This window comes from Podarcis raffonei, chromosome 5 (assembly GCF_027172205.1).
Source record: "Podarcis raffonei isolate rPodRaf1 chromosome 5, rPodRaf1.pri, whole genome shotgun sequence".
NCBI classification, from domain to species: Eukaryota; Metazoa; Chordata; class Lepidosauria; order Squamata; family Lacertidae; genus Podarcis; species Podarcis raffonei.
Window position 1 is genome coordinate 73,068,574 of NC_070606.1, and position 25,895 is coordinate 73,094,468.

The 25,895-nt window shown below is 42.0% G+C and overlaps 1 protein-coding gene across 3 annotated transcripts in view; it reads right to left on the reverse strand.

Annotated features, from left to right (window-relative positions):
* COL4A4 (collagen type IV alpha 4 chain) overlaps nucleotides 1–25,895 on the reverse strand; it is a 76,170-nt gene that overhangs the window by 36,750 nt on the left and 13,525 nt on the right. For all 3 annotated transcript variants that reach the window (XM_053390081.1, XM_053390079.1, XM_053390078.1), the window contains exons 5-15: nucleotides 15,859–15,993; nucleotides 15,621–15,665; nucleotides 14,980–15,096; nucleotides 14,074–14,142; nucleotides 13,006–13,041; nucleotides 11,949–12,011; nucleotides 10,849–10,884; nucleotides 10,594–10,635; nucleotides 9,726–9,806; nucleotides 8,773–8,826; nucleotides 7,311–7,370 (exon numbers count right to left, since the gene is read on the reverse strand). In XM_053390081.1, coding sequence (XP_053246056.1) covers nucleotides 7,311–7,370; nucleotides 8,773–8,826; nucleotides 9,726–9,806; nucleotides 10,594–10,635; nucleotides 10,849–10,884; nucleotides 11,949–12,011; nucleotides 13,006–13,041; nucleotides 14,074–14,142; nucleotides 14,980–15,096; nucleotides 15,621–15,665; nucleotides 15,859–15,993 — 738 coding nt within the window. The remainder of the gene's footprint in view (nucleotides 1–7,310; nucleotides 7,371–8,772; nucleotides 8,827–9,725; nucleotides 9,807–10,593; nucleotides 10,636–10,848; nucleotides 10,885–11,948; nucleotides 12,012–13,005; nucleotides 13,042–14,073; nucleotides 14,143–14,979; nucleotides 15,097–15,620; nucleotides 15,666–15,858; nucleotides 15,994–25,895) is intronic.

Here is a 25,895-nt window from a genome sequence, read left to right on the forward strand (position 1 = left end):
TGGTGTTGATATCCACTTGCAGCTTCTCCAAAATGTTAATTATATTCCTCGTGTTGTCAGAGAAGTGTCTGCCTGGGAGAAAGCCAGCTTGGTCCTTATGTATCTCTTCCACTAATACTTTTTTTAATCTTTTGGCCAAAATGTCAGCAAATATTTTGTAATCCACATTAAGCAGGGATATGGGTCGGTAATTCTTGAGTTGTGTCTTTTCAGACTCAGTTTTCGGTATAAGTGTAAAATATGCTTCTTTCCACGACTCTGGCGCTTTTTCCCCCTCCAAAATTTCATTGCAAACCTCCTTTAGTGGTTGAATTATCCAGTCCTTCAAAGTTCTATAATATTTTGAGGTTAAACCATCCGGTCCTGGAGATTTGCCCAACTGCATATTCTGAATGGCACCTTCTACCTCCTGTTCTGTAATTTTGTAATTCAGCATTATCTTGTTTTCTTGAGAGATTTTTTGTAATCCATTTGTTTTTAAAAATTGGTCTATATCAAACTCTTTCTGAGGCCCTTGTGTATATAACTGTTTAAAGTACCTCTGGAAACATTTTCTAATTTCCACTGGATTCTGAATGTTCTTTCCTTCCACTTCCAAGTTAGTAATATTGTTAAGCTTTTGTCTTTTTTTCATTTGCCAAGCTAACAGTTTCCCACATTTATTAGCCGATTCAAAAGTCCTTTGTCTCATTTGTTTAATTTTCCATTCAATTTCCTGATTCATCATCTTCATATATTGCACTTGATATAACTTTATTTCTCTCAGAATCTTTTGTGAATTTGGTTTCACTCTGTTTCTTCTCGCCCTCTTTTATTTTTTCCAGAATTTTTTATTTTTTCTCATTTTGAGCTCTCTTTATTGAATTCTGTTGAATCAGAAACCCCCTCATAACTGCTTTACTTGCGTCCCAAATTACTCTTTTTTCAACAATAGTGTTCAAATTTATCTCAAAATAGTCTCTCAAGGTTTTTTGGGCCTTCTTAATAACCTCTTGATCTTTAAACAAGGTGCCATCCATCCTCCATCTGAAGGGACCGGTTGGTGTTAATTTCATCTCCATTTTCACGGCATTATGGTCGGAGCACGTTTTAGGGCAGATCTCTACTTTTCGAATCTTAGGTGCCAGTCCTCTAGTTATCCAGATTTGGTCAATTCTTGTCCATGTCATTTTGGCTTCAGAAAAGTATGGAGTAAAAGTCTGCGCGAAAAGTATAGGTTATGGGTGATCAGCAATAAAGATAAGAAACGTTCGTGCGTGTGAGAGACTGCAGCCAGAGGCCAGCCGATGAGACGCTGGGAAGGGTGACTGCAGGCAAAATCGGCTGAGGAGCAGCCAAAGGCCAGCTAAGGAGTAGCTGGAGCCAGCCGGGAGGAGCTGGGATCTGCCGGACCGGGAGGTGCTACTGTACCGTAAGTAGGCCGGGCCCCGGGGAGAGATGGCAGACAGCCAGAAGTCGTCGATCCCTTTTGATAAGGTGGACGGGAGCAAGCCCTGGGCCGGGAGAAGGCAGGCACTGAAGAAAGCAGTCGGAGCCAGGCCAGAGGGGGCTGAGAATTGCTCTGAGGAAGCACCAAGCCCAGGAGGGGCTGAGAGCTACTCAAAGGAGGCACCAAGCCCAGGAGAGGCTGAGGGACGCCCAAGAAGCCCAGAGGGGGCTGGAAGCCCAAGAGGGGCTGAGGGACGCCCAGGAGGCCCAGAGGGGGCTGGGACTGTGTTGGAGGGCTGCCGGAATGCCCCTACACATGAGCTGCGTGCTGAAGAGAAGAGAGATGCACCTGAGATTGGGGGTGCAGGCCATTCCAAGGGTCTTGAGAGTGCCCAGGCTGTTTGGCAGGAGCTGGAGGGGGTTTGCAGAGAAACCACAGCAGAAGCCAAAGGCCATTTTCCCAACAGCAGAAAAGCCTCAAGGAGTGCTGCTGGAAAGGTTGGGGGGGCAGAGAAGACCAAAGGCAAGTTTGCAAAGTTTTCCACTCGGCGATGTTTTGTTTGTGCTTCGGCTGAACACCTGCGTCGCAGCTGCCCACAGAGAGCAAGGGAGCCAGGGCAGGATGTTTCCAAGGTTGCTTCCCATGGGAACCAGCCGGGTTTCCATGGCAACCAGACCAGAAGCGCAGGCAGGCGTGGGAAACCGCAGATTGTACGCGCTCCAGAAAAGGGAGGAAACGCTTATCAGCTGACTGCGTCGATGGCTGTTTTGGAGAACACCTGCAGCGAACGCCCCAAGGTCGGGGGCAGCAGGAAGTCGGTTGCTAAGGCAACAAAGAAGGACAACTCCGGAGGGGGGAGGGTCCTACGTTGGGTTGTGGACTCGGCTGCGAATGGCCATCTGGTAACAAATGTGGAACTGCAAGGCTGTTTCAACTGGGAGAACAGTTAAATTTGCTACAGGTTCACAGGGACATGTGACCCATGTTGCTAACCTGTTTGTCTCTTTCTTGCAGGATGAACTGAAGGTCTATGTTCTCCCTGAGATAAAACACTGCCTGTTATCTGTACCTTGTCTTTTACAGGAGGGATATTCAGTGAGTTTTGAAAAAATGTTTGCACAATTTCAAGAGGGGGGAAGAAGCTAATAAGTGTTGAAAAGGATCAGAACAACCTCTTTGTTCTGGAAACACCTCTGGAGGGTGAGGGGAATACTGGGAAAGCCACTGATCACACTCATGTGTCGTGTGCTTGCGTGTGGCACAAGAGAATGTCACATGGTTCCTGTGAGGACATTCAGATGTTATCAGAGTGCACCAAAGGGTGCAGGGTAAAAGAATGTGGTCAACCTTTGAATTGCAGAGCTTGCAGGAAAGCCAGAAACAAGGGATTTAATCATCCCAGGGTGGAGAGAGTAACCACAAAGCCTTTTGAGCTTGTGCATGCAGACCTTTCTGATATGCCACAGCCAAGTCTGGGCAAGGCCAAGTGGCTGATGGTGCTGACAGATGATTATACGCAGAACGCATGGGCGTACACGCTGAAAACTAAGGAGGAGGCAACACAACTTATCAAAGATTGGGTTGCTGAGGTGGAACTAAGGTTCTCCACCAAGGTGCAGGGGTTCAAATGTGACCGAGGTTCAGAGGTCACTGGGTCCGCTCTAAAGGGTTTCTTTCGCCAGAGGGGGATACATCACAAGGTGACTTCTCCTCAGGACAGTGGCGTGGTAGAGCTTAGGAGTAAAGCTCTGGTTCGAGCATCCGAGATTCTACTGGATGACTCTGGTTTGCCTCAAAGTTTCTGGGGGGAGGCGGTAAAGACAGCCAATTTCACGATGAACAGGTGCTACAATGCAGTGGTAGGTGACACCCCGTATTTCCTGCTTCATCGGCAGAAGCCGCTTGTGCATTTCTTTCGCACTTTTGGTAGCAGAGCCATGGTGCCTGTACCAAAGTTTCTGCAGCAGGAGGGTGGCCCAAGGTACCAGGAAATGATCTTCTGTGGATATGAGCCTGCGACAAAAGGGTGGAGATTCGCATATCCAGAAGGTGATCAGACCAAGCTTCTGGTCAGTAAACAGGCTGAGTTCTTTGAGCAGGATGGTTGGGCAAGGCGCAAAGTGCGCTCTGACGTTCACTCAGATTGTCTGTCTGACTCTGAGGAGGAGGGAGAGCCAGAGCCTGAACCTGCTGGTGGAGACCAGGTCCCTGAACAGAGTAGGGCGTCTCCACAGGTTGTTAAAGGAGTGTCCAAGAGTGAGCCCTCATCTCCTGTGCGCATAATGGAGAAAGCTCACAGACGTGTCAAGTCAGAGGGGGAGTCTTCTGATGAGGAAGACGCACATGCTGGCCCCAGTGGGTCAAAAGGAGCACCCCAGTTTGTGCCCAGGCGGTCATCGCGGGCTACAAAGGGAATTCCACCTGAGAGGTTTCAGGTCACAAATGCGTGGGTTGGTTTCGCACAGTGCGAACCTAAGGTTTGTGAGGTTCAACAAGTGCCTAACAACGATGCCAGGAAGGGGCGGAAGGCAATGGGGAAGGTGTTGAACACTCAGAGGTCCTCTCAAAATATGATTCGAGAGGGGGTATGGAGAGAGGCTCAGAACTTACAGGGTTAAGAGTTCTGAGTGATGACGTCTCACATTTTGAGGCGGGTTTAGAACACTGAAGGGAGGGTTTTACTGCGTCTCTCAGTGTGCGTGTTTGCTCCGAGGAGAGAGCAGCAGCAAGATGTGCGCTCTGTCGCCAGGAAATTTATAGCTGTTGTGTTTGCTAAGGAATAAAGACTTTAAAGATAAGGAGATTGCTGCGTTTCAGCCTGAGTTATTACCACACGACAGAACGTTCCTGCTTCTGCTTCCGCTGTGTTTACTTGCTGCTGGAGTCAAAGGTCTTTGGGGAAGGTCAGAGTCGCGCAGAGAAGTGTGCCGGACCCCCGGACGTCATTGGCCTCCATAAAAAGAAGGTTCCCTCTCTACCCAGGGGATTCCTAATTCTCCAAATGTCAATCAAATCCATATTGTCAGTCAATTCAAAAAAAGTTTTTGGTAGTCTGCCATCTTTGGTAACTACCTGTCTCTGCGACTTGTCCATGTTTGTGGATACCACTCCATTCATATCTCCCATCAGAATAATGTTATAGTCCATATAATCTAGCAAAGTCTCATGCAACTTCTTAAAAAAATCAGATTTCCCCTCATCTGGTGCATATACTCCTACTATCAAAAATTTTTCTCCTTGTGTTTGAATTTCAATTGCTACAAATCTTCCTTGATCATCTTTAAAAACAAATTTCAGTGATAGGCTCTCTTTTGCATAAATAACTACTCCTTGCTTTTTAACCTTATCCGATGAAATAAACTCTTGGCCCAGTCTTCTATTAATCAATACTTTCCTGTGTAGCCTTATCACATGTGTTTCCTGTAAACAAATCAGGTCCAGTTGTTCCTTTTTCAATAAATGAAAAACTTTCTTCCTTTTCTCCGGGGAGTTGCAGAGACATGATGTATTTAAGTTGCTTTTCCTCCGACTGCTCCCAATAATTCCTCTTGTTCTGACGGTGGTATCACTTTCTCTAACTTGTCCAATCCCAAAGGTAGTAATACTTTGTCTGATATTCCTGGTCTTAAGGCTCTTGGCTCTTCTTCACCTCCTTTTTGCAGGTCTTCTCCGTGTTCTCTCAGAAATTTTTCTTTATCCTCCACTGATCTTATTTTAAACTTTTTACCTTTAAAGGTAAAAGATAGGCCTTGGGGGAATTCCCACCTGAAGATGGTTCTATTACCTCTCAGCAGGGCCACCAAATCTCCGTAGTTGGACCTAAGGTCCAAAAGATATTTCGGAATGTGCTTAAATATCTCCACTCTTGATTCGTTTATTTCCCAGGTATTCTGGAAGTGCAGACTCAGTATTTTATCTCTCTCCTCTTTTGATCGAAGGGTGATCAAACAGTCTCTCACCCTGTTCTTTCTCCCTCCTCTTCCAAGTCTAAAAGCACTTACTATCTTAAAGTCTTGCTTATCATCCAATTTCCAAAAGTCTGCAAATTCCTGTGTTAGAAAATCACTTAGGCTATCTTTCTCAAGTTCAGGTACCGCCCTAATCCTCAGACTGGTCTGCTTCTCCTTCAATTCAATCATAGACAAAAGTGATTGGTGGGCCCCTAGCTGTGACTGGTGGTCCCCAAGCTGTTTACATATCGGTGTTATCTTTTCCTCTACAGCCACCGCTTTTTCTTTTGCTTCCTCAGCTGTCTTTTGATTTGATGTAGATTCTTGCAGCAGTTTTTCAATAGATTCTGTATTTGAATTCACCTTCTGCCCCAAGTTGTTAATGCTTGTAGTGTTTTGGTCAATTTTATTTGTCGCTTCAGTAACTTGTTTACTTAATTTATCCAAAGTTTCATAAATTTTACTTAAAACTGAAGTAAATCCTTCTTCCAAGATCATACCTTTTGCCCCAGCCTGTACAGGGTCTTCCCCTTGTGGTGCAGGAGGGCCAGATGCAGATGCTCTGCGCTGCTGCAATGCTGCACTAGTCTGTTGGAGTCTAACCTTGCCCAATCTTGTTGTCTTTTCCTCCATAACACTTTGTCTGAGAGTCAAGGTCAGTCCCACGGTCAGGCTTGTTTTGCAGTGGAAATTTCCCTGGCTAGTTAGAGATGGAAAATTCCCCAACCAGTTGTAACAATTTCAGTGAGCCTCTAGGTGGACACAGTAACAGTCAATAATAGTGCAATAGAGTATCTTCCCAACTTTTCAAAAGTCCCCCTTCAACAAAATAAATAACAGTTTCAAGTCCTAAGAAGATCTTCAAAAGTATCTCACTTGCAGAGTTAGCTGTCAGAAAGTTACATTGTCCATAAATAGTGCGACTCTCAATACAGCAGTTCTATTAATCTTGGCAATCCGTTCCCAAGGATTAAGTGGTGGTCTTTATTCCCTTTTTTGTCCTTTTTTTTATTTTTTTGCAGGCAGAAAATACTTTCCCTTCTTCCCTCCCCTCTCCTTCAATTCAGGGAGGGAATTCTTTTGATTTGACGTTTGGATTTAAGGCTTTTTAACGCACCTCTCCCGGTCTTAGCTTAAACAGTCTTTGCTTTGATCTATATACAAAACGGAAGGTGGACTTCCTGTTTGCACCTTCCCGCTTCAGTGCCAAATTAAGCCTTCCTTTTCCTTTAACCTCCAATCTTAAAGCTTGACCTACTCACGGGTTGTTGTTTAATAGCCAAATTGTCACAGGAAAAGAGGTCAGCGCTCTCCGGCAACAGCTGCGCGGCTTCACTCCACAGAAGAAGCGATCGACTCTCAGCACCGCGCCAAACTCCCCGTTTCACTCCGGAACCCCTCGCAGGGTTCCCTTGCAATTTGGGGGGGGGCGCTAAAGGTGCCCGCCGAGTCCCACGGTCACAGGCTTCACCCGCCTGTGGTTTTCGAAAGGGTCCCCGCTTCGCCGTAGCGGCAAGACCCGATTTCTGCGGAGCTACTCCCTCAAGACTAGAGGGAATCCGCCATTGCCGATGGCGCCGCCTCTGGAAGTCTGCAATAACAATTCTTTAAAAGCAACAAAAGCTTCAACAGAATCTTCTCAAAACTGATACAGACTATAATAATAAAAAGTAAATATTGCATTGGTAGTATGAAAGTTCTTGTATAGTTAAATTGCCTTTCTAGTATTTATAAGCCAGGAATAGCCAACATGGTGCCCCTCTGGGTGTTGATGAACTACAATTTCAATCATCCCCAACCATTGTCCATGCTGGTTGGGGCTCATGGGAGCTTCTGTCCAGTAAGCTTCTGGAAGGCATCACACTGGCAACCGCTACTCGAGAGCCATGTATAAACGGTAACTATATTGGCTTATTCTGAAACTTCCTCACCCGCAATCCAGGAAAGCCAGGAATCCCCCTTTCACCCTTCTCTCCAATTCCAAGTGAACCCTGGTTTTATGCAAAACAAAAAACAGTCAAATTACTTCAAATAAGAAACACAAATTCTATTACACAGTTCACTTGTTTGGGGCTCTCCTATATAGATCTGGGGCTGGGGGGGGGTGTGGACCATGCTATGCAGGGCTTTTTTCCAGCAGGAACTCACCGAAACTCAGTTCTAGCACCTCTCAGGTAGACTCCATTGCCATTATAAGAGAGCAAGGGAGGTGTTCATGGTGTGTTCCGGCACCTCTTTTTTGGAAGTTCTTCAGTTGCTGTATTCAGGGCGAGGGACAAATTTGCCCTTCAGGCTAACTGGGCTTATCTGAAGCTTTTGCCCATCTTATAGCAATTGTCACAACTTCCTGGCAGATAAGGCATTGGGTTGGATCCTTAATCTAAGCAAGCAGTGAGCACTCCACAGTCTCAGGGTAACCCCTTAACAGGAGCCTCAGGGAGGTGCTTCTTGTCCAGATGCCCAGCTCAGGGATTGATGGGCCATTGCACCCCAAATTGTGATCCTACAGGTTACCAGGATATGATACACATCATAGTGCAACCCTTAAACTTGGTAATACCTGCCAATCATCAATCAGATGTTGGGCTGGTTGATTTCAGGATACACAACCAATACCTATGCCAAAACTGACTGACCTCTGTTCTCAATAAAGCTGTGGTAAGTTTAAACCCCAATGCTGCTGTCCTGTGTCTTATTGCAATTAATGTTCTACATGGTGCCCTCCCTGCCCATGGCTCCACTGGGCCTGCAAATAAACATCCAGTGAAGATAGTGGTGCAAAGAACAGCTCATCCAGAGTTCAATCAGCAATAGCTTCACAGCCTGGGAATGACAGGGACGGAGGACAAAACTGGACAAGATGCCATTCATCAGAAATTGCATGAGTGGTGTTTTGTCTAGTTTGGCCCTGCAATCAATTGCTGTATTCCAGCTCAGGAAAAAGGCCTGCAGGAAATACCATAGTGCAGTGGTAGAAAAACTGCTTTGCATAAAGGAAGTCCCAGAGCTGGGAAGTCTCCCTTGTCTGAAACTATGGAGAGCTGTTGCCAGTCAGTGTACACCAGGTGTCAGGAACCTTTGGATCTCCAGATGTTGCTGGAATGCAACTCCCATCATTCTTTGGCCATGCTTGCTTGGAATGATGAGATTTGTAGTTCAGCAACATCGGGAGGAGCAAATGTTTCCCACACCTGGTGCATACAATACTGAGCTAGGGTGAACCAATGATCTGGCTTGTTATAAGGCAGCCTCCTATGTTCCAATAAACTGATAAAGAGGAAATCCTCTGCTAGCTAGGGAAAAGCCCCAAACACTTCCAAGCATTTTTAGTAAGTCCTTGGATAAAATATCTATGAAATCAGTTCATGAATTAAAAAAAGTAATGTCACTTACTTTGCGGCCAGGCAATCCTTTGGCACCTATAGTTCCAGGCATTCCTTTTACACCCTGAGTATTAAAACATTTAATTTAAAATATGTTGCTTATGATGATGATTTATGAAATTTGTATACCGCCCTATACCCATAGATCTCAGGGTGGTTCACAACATAAAACCACAATATAAAAAACACGAAATGCATAATAAAAACAAAAACAGACAACCCAATAATTCCCCTTCCACAACACATATTATTTATTAAATTTGCTTACTGTGGCTCAGGGGTCGGGAACCTGTGGTCCTCTAGATGTTGCTGGACTCCTAGCTCCCAGCAGCCCCAGTCCACACAGCCTGTGTTCAGCAACATCTTGGAGGACCACTTGATCACACCGCTTCTTTTTGCAACTTCATTAACTATGAGTTAAATCAGCCAAGGAAGCCCCATAATTCATACAGGCTTTTTTTCCCCATTGCAAATTGGCATGATGCTAGCAACAGCCTTGATAAAAGTGGGCATAGTATATGAACACCATTGCAGTGTGGCCAAGTGACATGCAGCATACTAGGACAAATTTGCTTTAGAGTGGTACCTCTGGTTACGAACAGAATCCGTTCCGGAGGTCTGTTCATAACCGGAAATCACTCGTAACATGAGGTGCGCTTTCGCTAATGGCGCTTCCTGCTGTGTGCATGCCTCTGGCATGCAATTTCTGCTCACATCCTGGGGCAAAGTTCGCAACCAGGAGCGGCTACTTCCAGGTTAGTGGAAGTACTGTACTTCTTTTGCTCAGGATACTGCTGTGGTGCTTGCCTTTCTATAGTCTAACACAAATGTATCCACCTCTATGATTAGGGTTTTAAGCTGTGACCCTAAGCATTAAAAAATGATTTCACTGAAATTTACTGGGTACTTTATAAGAAGAAATCGACATATAACAATTGCAAATGCACTGTATAATTTGCATACCTTTTCTCCCTTTAACAGTTGAGAATCAGGAGGTCCAACTAATAAAGGCTGCCCGGCAGATCCAGCAGGTCCAACATCACCCTAAAAATCCATGGAAATAGTAAACGGAGTGAATAACATTGTGGAGTTAGTTGCAGAGGACTCATTCTATGTTTGAACAGCCTAGCACTGATCTGTGTTAACTGAGTCTCATGCCACTGCTCTATCTACAGTGGTACCTTGGTTCGCAAACTTAATCTGTTCAGGAAGTCCATTCCAAAACCAAAGTGTTCCAAAACCAAGGTGCACTTTCCCATAGAAAGTAATGCAAAATGGATTAATCCCTTCCAGACTTTTAAAAGCAACCCCTAAAACAGCAATTTAACATGAATTTTACTACCTAATGATCCATAAAATGAAAGCAATAAACAATGTACTGCAGTCACTCAATCAATCAATCAATCAATCAGTAGCTGAACTGGGTTCCACACAGTCACAAAAACATAAAATAAATAGCAAAAACAGACAGACCTCAGCATAACACTCAAAACGGAAGGGTGGCACTCAAAATGGAGCCCATTCAGCTTCCGAACAAAGTTCGCAAACCACTGTACGCTTCTTCACATATGAGACTATACAGCTGATAGTGTTATTTTATCCGCTTAGGGCTGATGGGAATTGCAATCAAAAGCATCTGAAGGATTGGTGAAGGCTGCTCTAGAAATTCTCAGAACTCAAATTATGTATGAAACCACAAAAGATATATTTTTTATTTATTTACAGGAAACAATAAATCCATGAATGTGAAGCCTATTCACTTTCTTCAGCTATCTCTTACTATGATTACACTTTTCAGGCAGCTATTCCCAGAGACAGCTTATTTGCTTACCGGCTCCCCTTTCTGTCCTTCCACGCCAATTCCTGGATTTCCCTAATGAATTGTTAATTTTTAAACAGAAGGAAAAACAGAGAGACTTTTTAAAAGATGCAGAAATCAATGCCAGTTTATCATTAAACTGGGTGGCTAAAGTTTGGAACTTAAAGCAAGTTTCTTTACAAAAACCTATAACAGAGTGAAACAAAAGAAAATACCAGTGTGATAAATACTGTATAAACTTTAACAAAGGAGAAAAATGCCTCTTACCTGCTCGCCTGGCAGACCAGGAGGACCTGTAGTACCCTTTGGGAGGAGGAACAGGGAATGAGTAGTTATGTACAAGTACAGGAATTCAACCTGAGAAATATATACAACAGCAATACCATAGGCAGGGATGGGGAACCTGTGACCCATCTAGATGTTGTTGGATTCCAGCTCCCATCAGCCCAAGCCAGCATGGGCAATTATCAGCTGTGATGGAAGGCCACAGATCCCACATATTTACCTACTGTCTTCTGTTCTTTTTAACATTTCCCACCAACCATTTTCACTGCCACGCAAAGCTTTGTAGAGTTTCTGTACATATAATCCTACAGCCTTCTGTGACCAGTGAACATTTCTGTGAGCTTGTGGTGGGGGAGGTTTTTCTTTCATTTCCTCCTCACCGTTCGGTGGAGAGTGGTGTGAGGGAGAGAACTTGTGACATCTCTGAGACTGTGAAACAGCTGGAGTTTGTTCAAGTTGGGGTGACATCCAGGATTGGTGAATTAGTAAAGGGTTTTTTTAATAGTTGGGTTTATTTTTTTAATGGATTAGAATGTCTGTAAAGTAGGATATGAAATGATGGGACAGTGGCTGGGACGAAGGCACCCGCAAAACATCTTTTTGAGTTACTATTTCCTCTGCTAACTTAGAAAACAGAGAGCTAATAATTATCCATTTCAGATTGTATCCATCATGAGTAGACTGCACAAGCCATGCCCTAATCAGCTGGTGCACACATTCTCTTATAGGGGGAAAATGACTGCCTACCCCTATTTTTCTTATATAGCACCATGGTGAATCTTTAGTTAAGTCGCTGGTCACTTTTGTTGCTCAGTGTTCACAAGTTTGGCGTTAAGAGTATTTTTCAGTTGAAGAAATTAGATAATGAGCATTACCTATCTGCAAATGTGTATTCATGAATGTGTATAAACTTGAGCAGACTAACAATTCTCCAATTTCCCATTTATATCCATGTATAATACATGAATTTTGTGTATAATATGCAAAATTCACATTGGCGATGAACTACTAGATAGACAGAAGGCTAACCCATCCTAGCACACTTACAGTGAAGGGATGAAATAAAAATGTCAGCACTGTACCTGTATGCCTGGTTGGCCTGGAAATCCAGGTGGACCTCTGGGTCCCCGTTCTCCTCTGGGGCCCTGGGAAGAGAGGAAACAATGTTCTTTTTAAAAACACAACAGCAGCATTCTGTTTTCCATCAAAAGAAAATGTTGATGTTTCGTGTAGCAGCTTCAGTATTCTCATCCAGCTACTAACAGCCTTCCCCATTTGAACTTGGCCCACTGCCCGTAGGCAATATTCCAGTCAAACACCATCACTAGCCAGCTACTTGATTTTCATTAAGAGTAATGATCTACAAGGATTCATGGGTTACACTGTGTACAAGCTAACTATGCATTAATGCAGATAAATCAAAACATAAACCAGGAATGAAAAGTCTAAGGCTATGAAGGCAACGGAAGCAACAGATCCATCTTGAGGTGGATGCAAGAGAATGAAAAACAATTTTAATTAATCTTAAAAATAGAAGAGGCCTTAATTATCATAGGCTCTCAACCCACACAGCGGCCATATTGAGCTGGAAATACACAGCAACATTGTGTTGCAGCTCCGCACTTGTTTATTGTTATCGAGATTTCTCAACTTCTTGTCAAGTCCACTGTGTCAGGTATGGCTTATGTTACAATTCATGTATGGACGCTGTTGGAAGTAGTTCCTCACAGAATAACTGTTCTACATGGCAACTGGAACATATAGAGCAGATCATCACACAAGGATAGCTCAGTTGATAGAGCATGATACTCTTAATCTCACGTTGGACAAAAGATTCCTGCATTGCAGGGGGTTGGAAATAAGATGACCCTGGTGGTCCATTCTAACTCTACAATTCTATGAATCTATATGCCACCACTAGACACTGCTGAAGGCATCTGTCAGTGGTACAGACACACAATGGCAGTGATCTTTGTTCTGAGTTGCTATATATGTTAATGCAACTGCAGAGAGCAGCTACTGACTTCAAGCCAGACAGAAAGGATTTCATAGCTACCCACAATGTATAGCAGTAAACTTTCAATGATATGGACTGTATTGCTCCAAACCAAACATAAAGAAATTAATGAAGGGACTTACAGGCATACCATGGGATCCGGGATCCCCTCTTTCTCCCTGTAACCATAACCACTTTGTTAGATCACACACCTCTTTGTAGTAGCTATTCGCATTACCATAGCATCATGAATTACAGTACAATATAAAAAGGAAGCAATGCAGACAATCTAAGATAAGATAGTGAACATTAAGATATCACTTATCCAGGGAATAGACAATAAATGGACTATGCGCAACATATCATTTTGCTCAATAAATACATGTTAATAACAACTTTATTTCAGAGCAATTTGTTTCGCCTAAATGAATTTACCATTCCATAAGGGGTCAGGATAACAACGTTTACAGATCTGTATTAAAACAAGTTTGAATATCCAGTCCCATATATGTTTAGTCAAAAGTTAAGTTGTACTTATTTCTGTGGGCCTTGCTTTCAAATTGGCATACATGGAATTTCACCCTAAAACAAACCACATCAGTAAAAAAGGAAAACATGTTTCAGAAAAGAGAATGGCAAAGCAGGACTTTCTTATCTTTGTCCATTACACGTTTCAATGAACAATCCTTCAGTAAGGCAACCGAAAGGCCTCTGATTATGTACAGGTATATTTTCATCATTTTTAAACCCATAATAAATTCCATAATTATGTAATGTATTGTTGCTAGAAGTGTCTGGAATATGCAGACATTGTTCCCCAAACAACCTGGATATAGTTCCTTCTCTGTTATAGCATTCACCTGTATTATGTGCGTTATCTACAAAATTTCTTAACTATTATAATTACATGGAGTGATATCCAGTGCTGTGCTGGTAGATGCAACATGGCATCCCCTTCCCCTCCTCCCTTCAACCCACAATCTGCTCCAGGAGGTCCTCCAACCATCCAGACCAGATGTTTGAGGAGGGCATTGGGCTACAAGGCGGGGGAGGAGTCCCATTGCACAAGCAGGATGACACCACTGGATGTCCCCTGTGAATTTTATATCCATGCCAATGAAAATTTTAATGTGCAAACCATATGACATGTAAGTACATTTCTAAAAGAATTTCAGTAAGATTTTGTCCAAATAATATCTCATTGCACTTACCGAAGGCCCTTTAATGAACTGAGAAACATACACAGAATTTCCTTTTTCTCCCTTTTGACCAGGAATACCCTATAGAAACAGTTTTTTAAAAAAACCAAATGAATTACAGAGTCGTTCTATGATTTGGCTTATGAAAACAAAGCAATGATATACGTATAACAGTAGTCTTTGATTTGGACAATGCAAATATTTTATTTATTGATATTTGTTTGTTGAAGTATTTCTGTACTGCCACATAATAAATATTGTGTTGGTTTATGATGTTAAAACATAAAACACATACTAAAAATACAAATAGAAATACAGATCAAACATTTAAAAGACTGGCTGCCCAAGAAAAGTTGAAACAACTGCGTAGGTTTTTCGGCATTAAAAAAAGTCTTCAAGAGATGAAAGAAAGTCAAAAATAGGAAAGCCTGCCCAATCTTTTTTATATATATAATAATTTTTATTAGTATTCAATTACAATAATCCAATAATAGCCTCATTATAACAATGCCAAATTATAACACAATTACTAATACCAATTATTTAGATGCCAGATTATATAATTTAGGTGCCCCCCATGTGCTAGAATTGATGGTTTGATGATTTACTTTATTTCTTGTTCCAAATCTTTTTAATATCAAATACACTGCAGTCAAAATAACAAGCCCTTATACAACAACTGCTACATTAACGACTTCAATTCGTATTGACACATTAAATGATTTATAATCCTGCCCAATCTCTGCTAGAAGACTGGTGGCACCAAATGCCCAACTATGCAGCTAACAGTTTTCCTCTGAATTATCTCAGTGAGCAAGCTGGGTATGACCTGGTGATCCAGTTCAGGTAAGGTCCACCCATTCCCAACTCAGGTTCTATACAATAGTTAGAATAAGGTCATAATAAACTTTCACTCACGAAGGAGCCTCTTGGGCCAATACGACCAGCCTCTCCGGGAAATCCTGGATCTCCCCTTGAGCCATTGCACCCATCCAAGCCAGGCTTACCTCTGGGTCCATCAGGTCCTGGTAACCCCTAGAACAGATCACATTAAAATGCAAATTCATATAAATGGGGCAGGGGAAGGATAATGATTTGGCTAAAGCACAAACTTTTGTGACACATTCACCTTGTTTTTGACAACATTTTTATGCTAAAACCACTCCTCAGTGAGATTTCAGTAGTTACCTGTTGCAATGTGAGTTGGAGCACCACAACCCTGAGAAGTTGCCGTGTGAAACCCAATGGGAAAAAATATCAATAAAGTTAATGTATCTAACACAGTTCAAATCATGTTCAAGTCATGATTTGCATAAGGGTTTTCATACTTGGTGTGAGCATCTTGTAAATTATATCTGTTAGCTTTGTAATGAAAGTCATGATTGGCTCTCCTCAAAGATAGGAAGAATTTTGAAGAATTTTCTGGTCCTTATATAGATGGAACCCTTATGAACTTTCATTCAGCAAGAAGTACAGAAAAGGACCAATAAAACCTTTAGTTCTGCAATAACACCATCCTACAGTCTTATAAAATACATGAACACCTGTAGAATACTTACAGGTATACCGTCTAAACCTGAAAATCCTGGAACGCCAGTAGGACCCTGGAGAGATTAAATTGCAACAAATGTTAAATTATGCATTAATTTTAAAACTAATTTAACTTGAAGGAAAGATTTGCATAATACATATTCTTACACCGTGTAAGAAAGAGAACTATTGAGGCTCACACTGTAATTGTCTTTATTTTGTTATCACAACATTAAATCACTTTCTTTGAGCATTATTATTACCTACCTGACTTCCTCTTTGTCCACTTGGCCCAGGCAGACCAATATCACCCCTCTGGCCTTTTACTCCTGGCAAACCAATGGGTCCTATTAAACCCAAAGCCCCAATTGGGCCCTGGGGCCCCATCTGACCAGGTTGTCCCTGAAGAGAAAAAAAGAATTCATATTCATCAGTCTTAAAAATATATATATCCCAAGGAAGATATGGAAGAATATTCATTCTACATTTGTTCATGTATTATTTCAGCTTCTCCTTCTAACATACCACATAGTAATGAATATAGCATGCACACACCAAAGCACAGGATGAGCATTGTTTTCAAAGTAGCCTTAAGCAGATTGTTCCAAGAGAATGCTCTCCTCCCTCTTCTTCCCTTGTGCACTCCCTAAATCTGTTGTGAGCCCTCCCCACCCCCCACCCCTCCGAAACAGATCTGGGAAGGGCACTGGCTGTGCAGAGGGAGAGGAGGAGAATCCAATTGCACTAGTGCAACTCTTTCGTTGAATGCGGCCCTTAAGATGTCTGAAGCCACAAATCTAGCCTTGATGAGAAATGCAATATGGCTTAAAATTTAACCACTTGAGGGCAGCAAACCCTTTCAGTTTATAAACTCCACTGCAGAAACCACATTTGCATATGCTCACAAATAGCAAACGTTAACATACTTATTGCAGATGTGAACATATTACAGATGTGAAATAAATACCCACTTCGCCTTTAGAGGATTGATGTAATCACAATTGCAAGACTACAAATAGGTGTGAAACCTGTGCAGCACAATCTATGGCTTGTTCACAGAATCAACATGAACAGAATCAGAAATGGCCAGATGCAGAGCTTCCAGGCCTTTTCAATGAGAAGAAAACTCACAGGCCTTTTCAATGACTGCTTACCGAAACCTCTTTTTGCTTATACTTCTTATTTCATGAAGGATTACTGATTCTCAGTTTATTTGGAAAATTGCAAATCCCATAACCCCCAGGCCTCTACTTTGATTCCATGACTCTTTTTGACCTTCACGTTAGTTGGAAACACACTATGTAATCCTATACATGTCCACTCAGAAGTAAGTCCTAATGACTGCAGTGGGGCTTATTCCCAGGTAAGTTGGGCAGCCCGTTCTGTTTCACTGCCTGAGGCCAAATGGGAAGGTGCTGCCCTGTGGTGGCATTCACACCCTATCCTCCTTGCCGCTGCCACCAAAGACTCACTTAGAGGGATCATGTGGCTTCAGCTTCTGGCAAGATCTCACAAGAACTCACATGATCATGCAGAGGCCTCATGTGATCTAACCAGGGTCCCAGGAAGGTTGTGAGAGTATGATCTAGCAGTTGCTCAGATGAGATCTTGCCAGAACCCAGAAGCTGCCACTTCTCCTCGCTTCATCAGCAACAACACACCCGTGAAGGTGCCCTTTGGATTCCACCAGCTGAGGTGGCTGCCTCAGTCTGTCTCACTGATGGGCCAGCCTTGAGTGCAGCCACAAATTGCCACCTTTGGAAAACTGGCTTTTAAAGATTCATCTTTGGTTAACATTACTAAAGTCTTGGCCCAGCACACCTGAAGGAGTGTCTCCACCCCCATCGTTCAGCCCGGACACTGAGGTCCAGCGCCAAGGGCCTTCTGGTGGTTCCCTCACTGTGAGAAGTGAGGTTACAGGGAATCAGGCAGAGGGCCTTCTCAGTAGTGGCACCCACCCTGTGGAACACCCTCCCATCAGAAGTCAAGGAGATAAAGAACTACTCAACTTTTAGAAGACATCTGAAGGCAACCCTGTTTAGGGAAGTTTTTATTGTGTTTTTAATATTCTGTTGGGAGCTGCCCAGGGTGGCTGGGGAAACCCAGCCAGATGGGTGGGCTATAATTAATTAATTAATTAATTATAATTATTAATTATTATGTTTGGTGTATCAGCTAAAGCACTGGGTCTGAATGTGCACAGAAACTTGGGATGGAGGTTCACATCTCTTATTGACCAATAAAACTCTCTGTGTGGTCTTCAGTAAGCCTCAGCCCATTTTCATGTTGCTGTGAGATGAATACCACTCAACTACAGAATCTACATGAATTAGAGCAGTGATCATTTAACTATGCTTTATAAAAATACAAGAGCAAATGAATCTGCTTAGTAGTCATGCTGCACAGAAGTATACAGCAAGGACCAGCCTACGCATTTAGTCAAGTGGAACTTGAAATTATCAAAATCATTCCTCTGTGAGTGGAATAAACTATAATACTTTCCAGAAGGCTTTGGGCTGTAATCCTGAAGACAAAATTATACAGCAATGTGTATATTTATTTCAGCTATTTATATGCCCCTTTAATTTCAGAATTTCTAAGTAGTGTAATAAAAGTTGACTCCATCTTGCAGTCAGGACTTCACAGTCATAGGACTTATCTGCTCAGGTAAATCTGAAATATTACACATAGCAAAGAAGGATAAGACTCAGAAAGCCTAGGTGACTAGAAGTGCCTATTCCGAGCTCCGTCTGGTTTGCCACCTACAACCCCTCTTAGACAGAGGACTTGGCCATTGTACTCAGTGCTCCTATAATGTTCCGATTCCATTACTGCAATGTGCTCTACATGGGGCTGCCCTTGACAATGTTTCAGAAACTTCTGTCAGTCCAAAATGCAGCAGCCAGATTACTGGACAGATATCTATTTAGAGCTTATATATCCTCTTCTTTAAAACAGCTGCACCAGTTCCAGTTTGTTTACAGGCTCAATTCAAGGTTTTCATATTGCTTTTTTAATGACTTAGGTTCCCTAATATCTGAAATACCACCTCTATCGCTACAGAACCTCCTGGGTTTTAGGATTAGCAAAGGATAGTCCCACCACTCTGAGAAGTGCAGGAATGGTTGCCCAGGTGAGGCCTCTCTTGGTGGCAGCTGTTAAATTGGGAAACTCCCTCCACACAGAAGAATGCCCAGCATCCCCACTGTATAGCTTCCGCTGTATGCTGAATAGACACCTCTTCACCCTGACCTTTAACAGTTAAGGTATTTTGCTTTTGTTCAATCTATATTATTTTGTCTTTGTTCAGATCTGTTTTCTTAGTTCTTATATAAGTTGTTTCTTTTTAAAGGAGGGGTGATCACTCATAAGGAAGTAAAAACTTTCAAAAGGTGGATTATTTGTTTTTTTAAGGTGTCTTACCTATGGACAAACATTTTTACCATACTGACCTAAATTACAATTTTAATAGAATTTTGAACAGCTCTTCAGCACTATTAATATGGCTTAGGAGGGTTTCAGAAGTTGGTTCATTCTGTAGGCTGCTAGTTGGCTATCCCTAATTTAGCTTGTCACCAGAAACACACCAACTAATCCAGAATTCACAATGAGTTTGACAGCTGAGTGATTCAACTTTGGCCCACCATACAAAGCCAGGGCATTGCTAGTCTTTCTTTCAGCTAAAAGACCGATTATGAGTGGAAGCTTTTGTTAAGACCAAGTTGATACCGCCCATAACAACCATTATCTGTGCCCATCTAATACGACTGCTGCAGCATTGAGTCTCAGGACAGCTGTCAAAATAAAGCAGATGAAGGAAGCCATGCTTAACAGGGAAATGACAAATTAGTTCAGTTAAAACAGACAGAATGTGTCAGCACCTGCTAGCTCCGTTGCTGCACTTAGCAGAGAAACACTCCGGACAGCCAGCCATAAATTCCTTTCTTTATTTGCTTCCGACAAGATTACATGCAGAACAAACAAAGCGACCCGTCTCCCATGACGTGTTGCTCTAACTACTTTCTCTTTTCCCTCTCCCTCGAGACCAACAGAGCCAACGGCTCAGCCCCTTCCGTTTTCCCCTGTGACGTGGATCCCCCCCTCTCTGCAGCCCCCCTTCCTCCCCAGACTCACTATCCTCTTCTCTGTCTTCTGAGGAGGACTCAGTACTGAGCAGTGGAGATCGTTACCTGTATCCTCTAATACTTTCCTCCCTTGCTGCCTGCAGTTCCCTGACAGAATGCTATGCTTGGCATCTGCTAGCTGATCCAAATACAGTGGTGCCCTGCAAGACGAATGCCTCGCAAGACGAAAAACCCGCTAGACGAAAGGGTTTTCCGTTTTTGAGTTGCTTCACAAGACGAATTTCCCTGTGGGCTTGCTTCGCAAGACGAAAACGGTTTGCGAGTCTTGCGATTTTTTCCCGCTCCCCCCCTTTTTCTAAGCCGCTAAGCCGCTTATAGCCTTTTAGCCGCTAAGCCGCTAAGCCTTTAATAGCCGCTAAGCCGCTAAACCGCTAATAGCGCTAATCCGCTAATAGGGTTGCTTCACAAGACGAAAAAACCGCTAGACGAAGAGACTTACGGAACGGATTATTTTCGTCTTGCGAGGCACCATTGTAAATTCCATTAAGTTGTTAATTGTCCTAGGTCAGGAATTCTCTCAATGCCAAGGCCAGGCAGTGTTATTTTAGTACATCCTGAACCTGACTGACTGTAGGAGGTTGAGTCTCAACCAAACAAAATATCTCAGTTTAAAAGTGAGGGTTCTTATTTTTATTTTTTTAAAAACATTAAAAACAACTTTTAAAAAATCAACATTGCAGGCAAAATAAATGTCAACTGCTTATTTTCTAGTACTGCAATTATGACAAAACTCTATGATTCTGTTGTCCCATATAGGAAGTTTTGCTACGTATTTCAACCAGAAATGAAGACCTTTCATAACGCATACAGTGGTACCTCGGGTTAAGAACTTAATTCGTTCCGGAGGTCCATGCTTAACCTGAAACTGTTCTTAACCTGAGGCACCACTTTAGCTAATGGGACCTCCTGCTGCTGCCGCGCTGCCGGAGCACGATTTCTGTTCTCATCCTGAAGCAAAGTTCTTAACCCAAGGAACTATTTCTGGGTTAGCGGAGTCTGTAACCTGAAGAGTCTGTAACCTGAAGTGTCTGTAACCCAAGGTACCACTGTACTACAATAGTTTTTATGAAGCAAAGTTCTTCTACTTGAATTGAGGTTTCTCGAATTTCAACAATTAATATTAAATATTACAGCCTCCTTTTTGTTCAAGATCTCCAGTACTAGATCCACATTATGGTAGGCCCTGGTTACTACCTTACAAATATGACTGCAGTTTGGTGACTTCCAGACTCTTTAATCCATCTTCTTTGCTGGCAGAGGGAAGAATCGGTTAAGGATTATGCCAGGCTGGAGCACAACTTGGTGGGTCTGGCCAGTTGCCTTTTTAGCAGATGCCAGGCATAACAGTATTGCATATTGCCATGAGTCACTGGAACACCAAGACTCTTTGGAGTATTTGCTCAAGAGGATTATTATAAGGTCAGCAAGATACCAATGATCATTTTGAAGTCTTTTCAGACAGTTTAAATAAGAATATACTGAGGATCTGGTAAGACCTCTTATCTTATTAAGGGCATGCCTATCCTGATACTTTACATGAGACAGTTGGGTACTTACTTTGCGTAATTACCTTTTAATGGGATTGCTTTCTGAACTACTAGTTTGTAGTCAAGAGTTGAACCAGGAGCGTGAGAAGTTGCTATAGTGACCTGCTCTACAATAAAAAGAGATGAGTTGAATTTCCATGGGTCCCCCTTTTCGTGTTTAAATTTGCACAAGTTAGATGAGGGGAGGCCATTTGTCAACTAGCTAAGTAAATGGAAGGAAAATCAAAAGAGTTTATCTGCTTTCTAGCCAAATATCTCAACTAATTACAATTCAGACAGAATTATGCATAATTGCCCAAAGGCTGCCCTTTCAGGCTCCCAGGAACTGGGCAGTCCCAAAGCCATAAGGCTCATCTCAGAGAAACGTGCATGCTTTAGAAGGAAGATGTGTGCAATACCTGAGCTTGCATGAGCTGAAGTGTAGGCGGAGTTTCTTTATATATTGAATAAGTCTTCATCCAGCCTATATGACTATAGATGCACTTAGGGCAGAGCTGTTACCAGCCAAATGCTGGGAGAAGATTTAGAACCTTCTAGACCAATGTTTAATTGTGAGTGCATTCTGCAACATGTTTTTAACACAACAGAGAGTGGCTCAGGAATTTGACAATACATTAGAACCCTAAAAGGAAGAGTGAGGTGTTGTTGTTTTTCTTAAAATGTTTCTTTGCATTACTGAGGACTTGGACAAATGAATAAATAAACAAACAAAATTCTGAGGAGCAGTTGAAAGCACACTAAAACTGAAATGCTATAAGCCAATATTGAAAGTGAAGTTGTTAAAAAAAAAAAGAGTAATTCAGCATATGGAAATACTGAGCAGGATATTTTGCACCAACACTTGAGAATAGTCTTTTTTCATTTTCCCAGATGTAATGGAATAAGTGCAGTACCTCCTAGCATCCAATTTACAGTGATTACTATCACAAGGTCCAGCTTCATAGTACAACAGTGTACTGTCCTGCATTGTTAACAGTTGTGCTAAGTATTATATGTGTTACACAAATGTATGTCTTAGCTGCATTTGTTCTCCATTGAAGTTTACCAGAGTATCCTTCTTGCCAGTGGGTGTCACTATTACTTCACACTACACTAAGAAGAAGGAAAGATAATTTAGCCTACTACATGTAATTAAATGAAGAAACAGAATTTAAAACTTTTTCTGTGTGCGTGATGTTTAACATGTGTCCAGTCCTGGTAAAAGCAGAGCTAGCAGTGGGTTGGGAAGATGCAAGTCTAGAGCAGAGGGTGTGGCTAAGGAGGAAGGGATTGATTATTAGCAGGATCACAATCCTAGAAAATCAGAGTGGTTGCCAACAAATCTTTCAGTACCCCGGACAGTGCCAAGGAAGCAGGCAACTTGTTGTGAGCCCTTTGAGACTCCCTGGCTCTGACTGCACCTCGTAGGCTCCTTGCTGAGAAGTGCAGGGCCTCAGAGGCATGATGACAACAACACGACTGCTTTGAAAGGGTAGTGTTCATGGATGCTTCTGAATTTCCCCCTGCATGTTTCCTTGCAAATTTCTTCCCCACAGGTTCTAGATACCCTAGCTCTTCCATTTCCATGTGCACAGCTCTCTGTTAAAGCCTTGCCAAAGAGGCTTGTAGTTATCCTTATGCATTCTGTTTACGCTTCCAGTAATAAAGATACCCAAGTATTTCAATTTTGTATGACAGTTTGATTTTTTTTTAATAGGGTAGCTAGTTCTTTTTTTATTTTAGGGGGAACATTAAAGCACACAGCTTCAGATTTCTGAAAATTTACACAGTCCTCAGAATTTGCCAAAATGTGTCCATTCCTTTTGCAAAGCTCTTACTGTTGCAAAGAGGTTCTTGTGGTAACCATTATATCATCTTCATAAACACTCAGAGTGTATGTTTTATCTCTGAAGAGTACACCAGAAACTTCTGGGCCAGATCTTAGCCCTAGAGCCTCTAGCTATCAAACTAAGATAAGAAGGAAAAGGGAGCGGGGACACTCCTGATTTGTTCCCCTGTATATTTTAAAAGGAGTACTTTGGTAAATCGTGGAAGGAAGTTAGGGCCAGATTTTATATTGTTTGAAGACCAGCACCAGAAAATTCCATTCCAAGCAGTCAAAGACCTTTCAAATATATAGAGCCATGATTGAAAGCGGCGACTTTGATTGTCTGGAAAGAGTGATAAGGTTTAATACCTTTATTATGTGGTCTGCTATGTTATGCCAAGGGACAGAGCCAGATTGATTGGGGGTAGTAAGTTTATTCAATTAGCTAAGATCAATGCAAGTATCTTATAATACTGAAATTGGCCAGTATGACTCTACTTGTAATGGATCCATAAATGGCTTGGGTATTGTGACAATTTTAGATTCCAGCCAGGTTCTTGATAAGGTATTCCCTATTCAGATATCATAGAAAAATCTGGGCATATAGGAGATCAAAATATCTTTGTAATGTTTATAGTAGAGAGCGGTGAAGCCATTTGGACGGGGGAATTTCTTAGGGTAGAGGTCTTTTTGTACTTTATCTATTTCCTTGGGAGTAATTTGTTCTTCGAGAAGTTTAATTTCCTCATCTGTGAGAGAATGTGAATGAAGTTCCCCACACATTCTGTTCATTTGTGACCTCACTCCCCTACCAGTGATGATGATGTTGTTGTTGTTGTTGTTGTTGTTGTTGTTGTTGTTGTTGTTGTTACTACTTCTAGTATTACTACTACCCCACCCCTCAGTCTCGGTTTCCCCAGCCACACTGGGTGACTTACAACATATATTGAAACATAATAAAACATCAAACAACTTCCCAATACAGGGCTGCCTTCAGATGTCTTCTAAAAGTTATGTGGTTCTTTATCTCCTTGACTTCTGAAGGGAGAGTGTTTGCTTATTTTCCTATGTATGATGGCATCAAGATTGATGATGATGATGATGATGATAGCCTGTTGAATCAGGCCAATGTGTCCATCCATTCAGGTATTCTGTTATCCAGAGTGGCCAACCATATGTCTGCAAGAAGTCCACCAGCAGGTTATGTAAACAATAGCCCTCCCAACTGTTGTCCCCTAGCAACTGAATATCAGTGTAGTGCCTCTAAATATGGCTCCTTATCAATGGGTAATAACAATCAATGGGCCTGTCCTCTTGGATTTTTCTGAATCTCATTAGGTGCCATGTTTAATCTTTCTGGAGAACAGTCTTTTGAATGCTGCACCATATGTAGAAGACAATTTCCTTTTTCCAGTTTCTGAACAGTGAATAGTATCAACTCCATTCATAATAAATATAACCTTTTCTATCTTTTTCTTATTAGAAGAATGAAGTAGGGAGATTTGATTTGGCTAACAAGGTCTGATCTGACCTTGGTCTGATGCTTTGGTTTGTTAACTTTATGGTTTGTTCAAACCAGTTTCCAGGGCGAAACAGCAAACTGTGACTTGTTACACAGTTTCTTCCCCTTGTGTGTGGAGAAAGGGAAGGACGGAATTTGAGAACTTTAGACTCACATGGATCACACACATAATGAGAAACCATTACATATTTATTGGGCCACAATGTGCAATGACAGATCCCTGAAAAATTTGGATTGAAATATTCTGTTTAAGTAGATGCCCCCCCCCCCAATTTACTTTCAGAACTCAGAAACAAATGACAACCTTATGGGGATAAAAGGTTGGTCATTCATTTTCGCTACAGAAGAAATGAACATAAGAGGAGCCATACTTACAACTGGCTCTGCTCTGAGCATGTGACACAATCTCTTAGGAAACGCCAAATTAGGTCATTCCATGAATGCAACCTTGTTTGTATGATCTGCTTAATTCTATCAAGGAAGCTTAAAGTAGTGAGTGGGATCTAACTTCAGAGGTCAGAGCAGAACATCTTGTGGTGTTTATTATTAACAACAATATTCTTATTAATTGAGATCAATTTTAATAAGGTAATCTGCTTATACTCTTTGGCTTCTGCATTTAAGGAAACAAACTGCATGTTTGGAGAAGGAAAAGCAAGAACAAGCTTTACAGAAAAGTAAACCATCTTTGTAAGGAAAAGGAAATCACAGAATTGTAGAATTGGAAGGGCTGGCTGGAAACAAGAATAGGTTACAGTTTATTCTGAAATATCTGAAATATTATGGTTATGCTGGTTCAAACATCACAATAAACAATAACAATGGCCAATTGGGAAAGAGAGGATATAATTCATGTGACTAGGACAGGAAGTAGGTGGAGGGGTGCTCCCAATCTCCTCCCTAAATTTTGGTAATCTGGCCCTGTGTCATTTGAACAGAGCTTGAATTGCCATTTTTTCAAATAAAATAAAATAATATTTGGAATATAATGGGACTTAAGCTGTCCTAACTATATACAAGATAATGGCCAAGTCTCCATAATCTTTCCTGTGCTATTCAACAAGATATTTTGGATTCCCTCATAAAACAGAGAGAATAGGTAATCCAAACTGGCTTTTGTTCAAAGACAACTGCAGTTATGCACGTTGGTGATTTTATGCATTCTGCTAACAGCAAGTGGAAGCCAAGTTTCAAAGTACTGTTTACTCATGTGCTTCCATTTTATTTGATCTTGGTTTAACATTTTAATGGCTGCATTTTTCAGCAATTAAAATTCCAGCTCA